Source organism: Nanorana parkeri, unplaced genomic scaffold, assembly GCF_000935625.1.
Source record: "Nanorana parkeri isolate BGI_ZX_2015 unplaced genomic scaffold, ASM93562v1 scaffold241, whole genome shotgun sequence".
NCBI lineage: Eukaryota > Metazoa > Chordata > Amphibia > Anura > Dicroglossidae > Nanorana > Nanorana parkeri.
Genome location: NW_017306509.1, coordinates 1,563,269 through 1,575,875, shown reverse-complemented (window position 1 = coordinate 1,575,875; position 12,607 = coordinate 1,563,269). Strand labels below are relative to the sequence as shown.

General features: G+C 41.8%; 1 protein-coding gene across 1 annotated transcript in view; it reads left to right on the top strand.

Annotated features, from left to right (window-relative positions):
* IFT74 (intraflagellar transport 74) overlaps positions 1–6,526 on the top strand; it is a 97,480-nt gene extending 90,954 nt beyond the window's left edge. Inside the window, exons 19-20 of the mRNA XM_018556538.1 lie at positions 1,718–1,778; positions 6,291–6,526. Coding sequence (XP_018412040.1) covers positions 1,718–1,778; positions 6,291–6,406 — 177 coding nt within the window. The 3' untranslated portion in view covers positions 6,407–6,526. The remainder of the gene's footprint in view (positions 1–1,717; positions 1,779–6,290) is intronic.
* The last annotated feature ends 6,081 nt before the right edge of the window (positions 6,527–12,607 follow it).

Genomic DNA, 12,607 nt, shown 5'->3' with positions numbered 1-12,607 from the left:
CCACTGTGAGTAATTTTTCTTACCTGTTCTGCTTTCAACATTACTAAGGTGTTGCACAACTTTTACCTCCAGGAAGGTTTGGGAGTTCTCCTCGCGACAGGACAAGTGGCCTGGTCCCTATGCAGGATTATTTTGTAAGTGCTACTCTCTGCCTCACAGCATTGCCATCTGACTCTCCTCAACCACTAGTATCCACACTAAATGCATTGCTGAAGGATCCTCTGTTACCCCTGATTGTCGGCAGGTAGAGCACACTGGGATCCTGCTGCAGGTACCACCTATTGGGTATAGAGTGCGTCCAGAGGTCTACGTGGGAGCTGATCACCTGGAGATGGGTCTTTCTTACGTGACTGATCCACAGCCTCTTGAGAAAGTTCCTCAAGATTCCTTGCTCATTTCTGCCCCTAATATGTTAAACATATCAGTGTGGCAAACGTTCCTGCCCCCATACCTTACCCTTGAGGATTCTTTGCTGGCCCAGTGTAGTTTAGATGCGTCTTAGAACCATGTTCTGGATCAAGGGTTGGCAGGCCCAGTAGAGTTCCTCTGCCTTGCACCAGAGACATCTGGGTGTTGAAGGGGCATGGGTCTTGTACATCCTTTTGTTATTCTGGTGTTCATGTGCATCTTTCTGAGGTTTTGGTTTTGGCTTTTGTAGGGTTACCTCTCATGCACCCTACCCCCTTATTTAGTCAGGCATGGTGGTCCCCTTTTTAAGTTTTCTGTCATTCACAGGGGTCATTTATCTGTCCTTTTGGGATATTACATTGTGATGATTTTTTCATTTCATTTACCATTTTTGAAATATCTTGCTTGCCAGATGAGTTGCCTGGTCAGACAACCTTCCTTCCCTGTGTCCTTAGGGTTGGAAATTAAAGACTTGAGCCTTCATAGGTAGATGGGGTGGTCTTCTCTTGTGCACCTGATTTGTCCAAAAGTTCCCTCTGGGAAACTGTTCTTCTGCGGACTTGTCACAGTGTTCTTTTGTTGACCACATCCTGTTGTTGGTCTATTCTTCCTCAGATAGTTTGTTGCACCTATTTTGGTGTTTTTTTTGGGCTCACAGTCTCTCGCTGATTCAGTCTCGGTGTTCCTTCAGGTGGAGTCATTACCCTTGGCAGAGGTCTCTTCCTTCTTGGTCTTGATCATCAGGTTGATCCTCTGTGGCCTACCCTTGGTTCATGGCAGATTCCCCTGTTCTAAAGGGGACTTTACCTCATCTCGTTCAGATCCAGGAATTAGTCCTTTAGGTAGGCATGCGTTGCAGATGAGTCCTAGTCAGTGGCTGTGAACCCCCATTCAGCTGGGCTGTTTTTATATGTGAGAATATAGATGTGAATTCCTTTGACTCTCAATGGATGAGCATAAAAATATGAGTTTTGCATTTACCAAAACATCTATTTTTTGGAGTCCATTAAGGGACACAGGTTCTAACCCTTTTTTTTTTTTTTTGGCTTTCACTGCTACTGCCTTTTCACAAAATTGAGTCATGCTGGGTAAAGGAGGGGTTATGCCAGTGCCCTAAACTTTACTTCTTATCCAGCATGTTGAATTCCTGTGTCCCTCTATGGACTCCAAAAAAATAAATATTAAGGGAAGTACAAAAAATTATTTTTGCTCATGCATGCTCTAGAGTAGTTTACTTATATCTATGTAAACACTAATATTATTATGGTTTGGTTTCTGTTTTGTAATGGTTTTTTTTTTTTCTCCACAGCTCACAAACTTGGAAAGAAAATGGCAGCAGCATGAACAAAATAACTTTGTAATGAAAGAATGTATCCTTTTTAGTCAATGTAACACAAGATGCCAACAAGACCTACTTAACACTCTTGTTATTTAATGACCCTTGTGAGCAAAAGCTTTTTAGCCTTCGATAATCTTGAAAATTGTTAGAGCATCTGCTTGTTGTGTCCCAGCTGGAAATATTTTGTCTTACTTTCTGTCCCAGAGACGCAACTGAAGGTAAAAGTATATCTTCCCAAAGTGAGGGGAAAACCCACCCACTGGGAGATTTCCCCCTCTAACCCTATTCCAGTAACAACAGTGACAAGAACAGAAAGTGACTGTCAATCTCCAAAACGGTGACACAGGCAGCAAACAAGCCTGCAAAGGGTTCTATCCTCTTCCCACTAGACATTTTTGGCTGCAGTTTCACTTTAACAAAATGTATGTATTCCATCCTAGTACTGAAACAATTTGTTGATTACCCCCTTTGGGAGCAATATGTAAGGAAATTATTGTACATATTGTATGCCATGATTGTGGCTAAAAGTTACAAACCATGAGTTAGATGAATGGTATCCTCCACTTTTTATGCAAATATGCATACTATCTATACCGACATATCCATCTGTGATAAACGTTTTTTGTATACTTGCTTTCCAAGTAGTAATCTATCGTTAATCTTAGAAGCCAGGTATTGGAGCCACGGCAGAAGCACCATATCAATGCATTACCAATAAAATGTGGTTCATATGCGATAATCTTTGCACTCTCTCCCTTTGGTTTCACAAATCTGACTGTGTCTAGAGGTGTGGATAAGAAACCTTGATACACTCCTGTCAAAAATGACATTTTTGATTCAGTGTATAATTAACTTACTGTTGCACAGTTGGTAGGAAAAAACCTTTACTCCTGTCCTTGGGACCCAGCTATTCCCCTGTTGCTTGCCACCCTCTTGCCTCTTATACAGCTTAAAAAAAGTGAAGCCAGGCTGCCAGTCACAACTCACAAGTAAGATACATCACAGACCTTTCTGTTACAGCCATGAGTTAATGTTCTCTCCCTGTTTAAAAGTTTCTTGCCAGGCCGTTTAAATTCTTGCACCTTCAGACCTCAGATCAGCCTCAAACCTTGTAAATGTTATTCCAGCCCAGGATAAATGTAGGAATGTTAAGTCTGATTGCTGTGCTAGTTTAAATTGTAATTTAATCAGTATTTCTCCAGATCTTCTATTATGGAAGAGAAGACGGACAGACCAGCTCCAATTTCTGCATCTTCACACCTTAGATCAGCCCCAATTCTTGAACCTTTACACCTCAGATCAGCCCCAATTCCTTCACAGTTCAGATTAGCCCCATTTCCTTCACAGTTCAGATTAGCCCCATTTCCTTCACAGTTCAGATTAGCCCCATTTCCTTCACAGCTCAGATCAGCCCCATTTCCTTCACAGCACAGATCAGCCCCATTTCCTTCACCTTCACAGCTCAGATCAGCCCCATTTCCTTCACCTTCACAGCTCAGATCAGCCCCATTTCCTTCACAGCTCAGATCAGCCCCATTCCCTTCACAGTTCAGATTAGCCCCATTTCCTTCACAGCTCAGATCAGCCCCATTTCCTTCACCTTCACAGCTCAGATCAGCCCCATTTCCTTCACAGCTCAGATCAGCCCCATTTCCTTCACAGCTCAGATCAGCCCCATTTCCCTCACAGCTCAGATCAGCCCCATTTCCTTCACAGCTCAGATCAGCCCCTATTCCTGTACTTTCACACTTCAGATGAGCCTCAATTCCCACACCTTCACACCCCAGATCAGCCCCAATTCCTGCACCTTCACGCTTCAGATGAGCCTCAATTCCCGCACTTTCACACCTCAGATCAGCCCCAATTGCCGCACCTTCACACCTCAGATCAGCCCCAATTCCTGCACCTTCACACCTCATGTCAGCCCCAATTCCTGCACCTTCACACCTCAGATAAGCCCCAATATCCGCACCTCAGATTTGCCCCAATTCCTGCACCTTCACACCTCAGATCAGCCCCAATTCCTGCACCTTCACACCTCAGATCAGCCCCAATTCCCGCACCTTCACACCTCAGATTTGCCCCAATTCCTGCACCTTCACACCTCATATCAGCCCCAATTCCTGCACCTTCACACCTCATGTCAGCCCCAATTCCTGCACCTTCACACCTCATATCAGCCCCAATTCCTGCACCTTCACACCTCATATCAGCCCCAATTCCTGCACCTTCACAGCTCAGATTTGCCCCAATTCCTGCACCTTCACACCTCAGATCAGCCCCAATTCCTGCACCTTCACACCTCATATCAGCCCCAATTCCTGCACCTTCACACCTCATATCAGCCCCAATTCCTGCACCTTCACAGCTCAGATTTGCCCCAATTCCTGCACCTTCACACCTCAGATTTGCCCCAATTCCTGCACCTTCACACCTCAGATCAGCCCTGTAATTATTATTCCAGGCTAGATTAATGTAGGAATGTTAAGTCTGATTGCTGCGTTAGTTAAAATTACATTTTAATCAGCAGTTCTCAAGTTATTTTATTATGGAAGAGAAGACACAAGATTGAAGAATTAATAGAAAGCTATGCATCTGCTTTTCAGCTTCAGAAGATCATTTTCCATTAGTTTGGAGTCTAAGAGAAAGTGAATCTTGTGACACAGCGCTGCTTATGTATGGAGCTACTATCAATTACACACAGTGCAATATTCCCCACAGTTCCTCGGTCACCACCACCTTCAGCTGTCTGCTGTAATCAGGTCACTACAGCCCACCTACTCCTAAAGGTCCCCACACACCTTACGATAATCGTACGATAATCGCGGGAAGCCGTGCAACCTCTACTACTGTAAGGTCGCACGACTTTTAACTTACGGACATGTTCGAAAACCCGCCGAGCATCGTACGATGTTCGGCAGGTTTGTGGTATGTCCGTACGATAAAAGCCGTACGGGCCGGTGTGCGCAAGCGCACACTGCCCGTTCGGCATTGCGGTCATCGGAAGCCCGCCCCTCAGGGGGCGTGGCTTGCGATCATCGCAAGTACGATCTGCCTGTCCAAGATAGGCAGATCGTAGGTTTTTTTAAGTACCTTACAACCATCGCAAGACAAAAGTCTTGCGATGGTTGTAAGGTGTGTGCCCAGCCTTACAAACAAAACCCTGAGTGGAGTTCTTCTTTTAACTGTTTAGGTTCAGGAGGCCCGGTTCATAGCCAGAGCCAGCACTAGAAGGCGCTGCTTTATCGCAAGAGAGGCAGCAGCCAATGACAGTGTGCCAGCCTTGACATTCATGTTGGGGGTTGCCAACTCCTGCTCTATAGTATTCTCCCTCTCTCTCCCCATTGTAGCTATAGTACATAAGAGGTTATATAGGGAAGTGACAGAAAGGGAGGAGGACCTTGGCCAGCACAAAGAGTAATTGGACACTGCCGGAAAAGGAGAGGGCTATGACATGCAAGGAGGGAGGCTGTGATAAGAAACTGACTAGTCAATGTTTCTAGCAAGGCACATTGGAAGTCCATATAAATGATTTTTTGGAAAGGAAAAACACTGCAAGTAAGCATTAAAATACATGATTTTTTTTCTGTGCTTTTGCCTCCAATCTTTGAGGTTGGTGACATGGTCTCCAACACCGGCCAAATGGTCTCCAGCCACGGGGAGTGGTTAAAGATAGAGATCAGGGCTTTGCTGTTGACAATTTTTTAACTTACAAAATGTATTCTTTTCACACAGGATACAGTATGTACCATTAAATGATGCATGGCGGAATCAACAGACAAAGGATCGTTTCTTTCTATAAGGCTGGTATACATGCTCTCACTGCATTTAGGAAGTGCCTTGTTAGAGAATTTCTGAATTTGGATTAGCTGTTAACTTTTGACAAATTGTTGGCATTTAAATATTGGTAATAGCACCCTAATAATATTGGTTTAGCCTGCAAGGTTTTGGGGAAAAAGTACATTTAAAATAACTGATGGAATAGATTTTGAAAATACTTCTGTGTTTTTATGCTAGAAGTCATTTTAAACTGGCCTAGAAGACACCATCTCATAAACCACTATCTATATCCATAAGCTCACACTTACATACAGGCACAAGGGAGATTGTACAACAAATAATTAAGTGACCCGCAGCTGCAGTCCTACCTAGAAGCCTGCTGAATTTGGCTATAAAGGACTTTAAAAAAAATGAGATTGCAGGTTATATTGAGCAGACTAGCATTTTTGCAGAGTTTCTCACCAATACAGATTGTTGCCTGAAGATGCTTTTCTATTATATTCAGCCGAAACGTAACACATTGGGGGAATTTATTAAAACTGGAGCAGTTGCCTATAGCAACCAATCAGTTTCTCTCTTCAGTTTGTTCAGTTAGGGTTTGACATGGCTGATTGGTTGACATGGCCAGTTGCTCCAGATTCTGTCTGCTCAAGTTTTGATACATCCCCCTCATTATATTATATTTTAGGATTAAAATTGCAAATCTTTATTCATGGTATTAACATAGTATGTTTGAATGGATTTCCTTGACATCTCTGCCCAGTTATAGCAACAAAGAGCCAGGAAAGTGACTACAAGCAAGTGATGAAGAATGTAACTAAACAGATTGCAGAGTACAATAAAGTCCTCATAGATGTACTGCAGAACTCCAGGAACTGAACCATCCAGCTCTTCCTTCCTGCACACCAGCATGTTCAGCACATTGGCAGAGTGATCGGTGTCTTCTTCAATTACAACTGTAACAGCTCAACCTCAGATGTTTTACACGTGTTTAGTAATGTTTGCTGTGTTGTTGGAAACTGAAAAATAAAATGCTCATTTAAAATGTAGTAATTACATTAGCTTTCAGTGTTAAATATTATTTTTAAACAATACTAAGCTTTTCTTTTATATAATGCTGTACCGTAAGCAGCGATGGGAGTAACCAATAGCAACTTCACCTAACAGTTGTATAGGGGTTGCTATGGATTATTGCACCCAAAGCTTGCCCTAAGCAATAAGGGCATTCCTTCATATTTCATGTATTGATTACAAGAAATACTTTGCAAACCTCAAACATTCTATTCCTGAGGAGGTATCAGGACATCCCTATTGATAACCCATAGTGACCAATGATAATAAAAAAGAATGTATCCGTTGCTATGAGCATTACACCATTTGACTTATTAACTGAGTGTTGATTTCCATAAAGGAAACCTTTCCTGAGAGAAACGGGGAGGGTACCATTGCTGATGTTGTATTCTGGAAGTACCAATTGCCTGACTACCATACTGATCCTCTGGTTTCGGGACTTTTAGTAACTGACCTATAACAAAGCAGAGAAAGACTTCTCTCTGACTTTCTTGATCTGTATAATTGTTCCGGGTCAGTGCTCAGAAAGTATTAAAACATAGGGTCAGCATAATAGCCAAGCAACTAGCATGTTCAGAAAATGGAATGACAGTCCTCATATATATTTCTAATAAAAGGTTTAGAGAAGAAGTGAAGGCATCGCAATAACTCACCAGTTAATTGTTGCTTCCCCTTTGCCATGATCCTCCCTGTATCCATTTTATATTAAATCGCTTCCTGAATGTAGTTATTACTATTACATAGCATTTATATAGTGCAAACAGTTTCTGCATCACTTTAGTTACAATACAATTCAAGACCAGAGATTTAGGAGGGCCTTGCTTGTGAGAGCTAACAATCTAGTTTTTTTATGCAGTCACATGATGCTCTAGCTCATTTCTCTTGCTCTCTGCATCTGGTGAATAAGAGAGTCATCTCTTCTGGCTCAATATCTCTGTCAGTGGACACCAGCGGGATGACCTCATGGCTACAGGTGATTCAGCAATGTTGGACCCTCCACAGTACAGAGAATCACTGGAACTTTGCAGTCACATGACTACATAGAAAAACTAGAAAAAGCTGTATTTAGGAAGTGATTTATTAGAAAACATATACAGGGAGGATCACAGCAAAGTGGAGCAACATTTAGCTGGTGCGTTATTTTGATGCCTTTTCTTCTACTTTATGGCTACAACAGCCAAACAATTGGGGCATTTGAATTATACAGAACTTCCATGTTACAGTTAAATACTTTAAGAAACCCTAAACTGTATTTCTGCTAAAAGCAGATGCCAACTGGCACTGTCTCCCACCAGCTTCTTATATCACCCACAATTTTTGGAAGTGTGATTTTGCATGTGGCTCCCCAGGACTGATCACTTGCCATGGCCAGTACCACAAGGTCTCTCTCTGCTTGCTGGATTGTTTGTTTCATCTAGATTACATTTAATGATGCCATCAGATAACTTTCATGTATGCCTGCAACTCCAGAGCTACTTATTTTAAAGCTTTGCATTGTTATTCATTGCCGTTGCTCCAAGTGATACTGCTAAGGGAAGCCAGTGCTTTATCAGCAGTGAGCGAGAGAAAGAGTTCATTTGACTAGAAGCCTGATAGGTTTGGATGCTGGGAGGTATGTAAGGGGTTTGATCACTTGCAGGGCGTAATCAGGAAAAGGAGTGAACAGGGCAGAGATAGTCCCTGAGTGGAGGAAGTGGAAATGGGACACCTAATGTAAAGGGAGAGATAGTAGAATGCTGTGGATGTTACATTGCATGCATCACTGTCAAATCTTTGAAATGTTTTCCAAATATAAAGCAATATTGCATAGCTTAACCATTAGGGTGGATGAGCCCGGGCATGCTTTCTGTGCAGCTGTGACTTTCCTTTTGTGTATTATTAGGATCCAGATGGACAGAAACAATTATGGTGGCAAGCAAGATACTACAGGTGAAACTCGAATAATTAGAATATCGTGCAAAAGTAATGGCAGTAAGTGCTGCAAAAGGGGCCCAAACCAAGTACTGAGTACATATGCATGCTTGTACTTTTCAGAGGTCCGATATTGTTCTATGTACAATCCTTGTTTTATTGATTGCATGTAGTAATCTACTTTTTTGAGGTTGTGGATTTGGGGTTCTTGGGGTTTTCATGAGCTGTAAGCCACAATCATCACAATGATGAGAAATCACGGCTTTAATTATCTTGCTTTGCATGTAATGAGTCTATCTCATATATTAGTTTCACCTTTTAAGTTGCATTAGTAAAATAAATGAACTTTGCACGATATTCTAATTATTCGAGTTTCACCTGTATATTTCCATGTGTAGAAGCATGTGTTGGAATTTTTTTAATGAATAGTTTTGAGAAGTGTAACTGTTATGATGAAGTGCAGTCATAAAAACTAACACTTCAAATGTATTTATTTTTTACATAAATTCTTTTTACATCCTACAGTTTTTTGGGTATTAGATTGACAGTTACATAAACTATATGGCCAAATGTTTGTGGGCACCTGACAATCACAGCTATTTAAGCTTGTTGGACATCCCATGGCAAACCATGGGTATACATGTGGACCTTCTTTATTTCCACAACATTATGGAGTTTGTCTTTGGGGAATTTTACCCATTCAGCCAAAAGAGCATTTGTGAGGTCAGGTACTACCTGGCTCACAATTGGCCTTCCAATTCATCTCAGAGGTGTTCAGTAGGACCTAGGTCAGGGCTCTGTGTACAACACTCGAGTTCCTCTACACTAAACTCATTATATCGTGTCTTTACGGAGCTGGCTTTGTGCGCAGGGGCACATTAATACTGGAACAAAAATGAGCCTTCCCGAAACTGTTATCTCAAGTTTGGATGCTCACAGTTGTTTAAATGTTATACTTTGCAGGAGCCTTAACAGTTCCATTCACTGAACATCCATTAACTCAATAATTTGGAGGGGTGTCCACATACTTTTCACTGTACAGTTTTTAGTTAAACCTTTTCATGGATATCCATGACCTTGATGAACACAGTAGAAAGGAACCATAAGCCCGTGGAGCGTGCTCGAAAACGAATCCCCTGTGAACAAAAAAAGTGAATCGTGAAATCACAACACACAAAAACGTGCATGATGGTGCTATTGGTCCTCTCTAGTGATACTACACTTGATCTTACCCAAAAGGCCGAGAAGCAATAACATTAAGTTTATTGCAGTAATGTCCAGTTAAAGTGAAATTCCACCAGGGCATTTGCTATCTTAACCACATGAGTCCCACTTCTGCATTATGTTCACATCTGGAGTAGTAATGTCATGGCAATACGGAGGCCTGGGCAGATCTGTTGTAGCTCTGTACACCCTCTCCCTGCAGCAATAAGTCCCTGATGTAATAATCTATTGCTGGCTGATTGTAGCCAGCAATTGAGCACTATTAGAAGTGATCTATTACTGCACAGTTGCATGGGAATAAATATACATTGTGTGTGTGTGTGTGTGTGTGTGTGTGTGTGTTACAGTTCTCCTGGCAACCGCCAAACCCAGAAACATCCATCGGAATGCCGGAAAAAGAAGCGTGAGTCCAGTGGCGGTGTGCTTTACACCACTGCATCCAACGCTTTGCATTGCACTTGGTGATGTAAGGCTTGGATGTAGCTGCTCGGCCATGGAAACCCATTCCATGAAGCTCTCTACCCACTGTTGTTGTGCCAGTCTGAAGGCAACACGAAGTTTGGAGGTCTGTAGCTATTGACTCTGCAGGCAGTTGGTGACTTCTGTGCACTTCAGCATGCGCTGACCCCTCTCTGTCATTTTACATGGCCTACCGCTTCGTGGCTGAGTTGCTGTTGTTCCCAGTTGCTTCCACTTTGTTATAATACCACTAACAGTTGACCATGGAATATTTAGTAGCAAGGAAATGTCATGGATGGACTTATTGCACAGGTGGCAACCTATTATTTTAATCAGCAGACTTTAGGTTCAATTCACAAATAAATATATGGGGGTGCACAAATTATGTAAGCATTGTGTTGGGAAAAATTACAGGAAAATGCTTTTCTATCATACATACCTCGTAATTTTCCTTTTCTGGTGCCAATTCATGGCAGCATATATATATGGTGAAGGGTGGTGTAGCTACCATATGTATGCTGCAATGTTGGTGCCAATAAAACACGTTTTTAGGAAAGTAGGGATGTAGTTGTACAGATGAAATTCACCCATGTAAGTTGGTCCATAAATATAATTTCATATCCTTCAGTAATTGTCTGTAAATCATTTGGATCATCCAAATAAAGGAACATTATCAAATTCACCTAGGTAACCTGAGCTAAAAGCTTGATATTTATTTAATGTGACACTAAACTCAGGAGTTAAATCTTAAAAATACATTCAAGTACCTTAACTATTAATAAAAATGTACCTTATTTGTGTATTACTCAGCTGTAGATTCTCAAATCGTCTCTGAATTGGTGCTGACACTGTCCTTCCTTCTGGAGGGTGACTACATTTATGTTAATAATTAAGGTACTTGAATGTATTTTTAAGATTTCACTCCTGAGTTTAGTGTCACTTTACGGGAACTCATTTCTTTATTTTGCCATAATCAGATCTTTGGTATATCCTTACTGTATCCACATACAAGCAAATGTCTTATGATATTTAGTCAGAGATGAGATGCTCCTGGTCCATGACCAGGGCCGGATTTCCCACAGGACCAACCAAGCCCGGGCCTTGGGGCAGCAGGGAGTAGAGGGGCAGCACACGTGTGGAATTCCTATCTCCCGACGCCCGACATGCAGTTCCTGGCGCCGGGCGGGTAGCTGTTTTCTACATTTAGCCCTGATTTGGGCAAGCAGGGCTATATGTACAGCGGGGAAGCTGCCGCTTGTTTTGTACAAGTTATCTTGGCGATGTCACCGAAATCACTTGTATGCAGCCTGCATACAGGGGGCGAATTGAGGAACCTGGCATTGGGGCAGCAGAGAGAGTAAATCTGGCCCTGTCCATGACAAGATTACTATGCACCTAAACATGAAACCATTTTTTTTTACCCAACCTGAGCTATACACGTTTTCAACACAATCAGCAAAGTGTTCTGTAAATGGTACAATGAGCCTTATGTGGTAGCGTTTAATTTCTCATAGTCTTTTTGCTGGTTGTCTTTCACTTACCATGAAGATGCCTGATGAATGCTTTCCCTGGTAATAAAAATGTAGCATGTATGACCAGCTGAAAACAAATGGTGGCAGACATCTTGTTGGAAATAATGGGTGGGTTGAAATGTGCCTGTCCGGCACCATTTTACTATGTTTTATCTGTTTTTATTTTCTTTAAGATTAAAAATGCATTTTTTAATTCATTAATGGAATTACTGATTGAATCTGATGAATTTGCCATGTAAATGTCATATTTGCTGTAAGTGATGGAGGTGCCCTCCGCACACCTTTCAGCAGTCCCGGCCAACAATCAAATAAATGGTGCTCGAAGTAACTTCACGGATGGCACCGTGCAAAACACAAGATTGAAGAGTGGCTCATGTTGGATTTCTGTGACATCATTGTCCATTAAAAGGACTCATTCATTTTAACTTATGGAGTGCTGGTGACCTATTTTCTTCAATATTTGCTGTAAGCACATTTTTACGAAATATTTTGACAGTTAATTCCTGAAGATTTTTAAATTGGTTATCACTGCGTAACATTCCACTGGCTTCAGGAAGGTGAAGGATTTAAAAAATTGAAGGCCTTTTTGAAGTGTAACTGATGATGCTTAGGAGCCCCAAGAGCACTTCCACTTGTCACTTCATTGTGACAGCTGCCTTTTTCTTGAATTCTTCTTCGTCCTGGCATCGTTTTTTCTTCTGCTATTGGTGGGCCACTGGCTGTGTAACTTTCACCAGTGACATTGGAGTTACTTTACCCCAGCACCCACCTCTATTCTCAACCAACAGGCAACACCCCATTTTTGACATTTTGCAGATTAATTTTTTGTCAGAAAAAACATACAATTTGTTTTACTTCAATTCAGCTTAAATGCGAAAAGAAT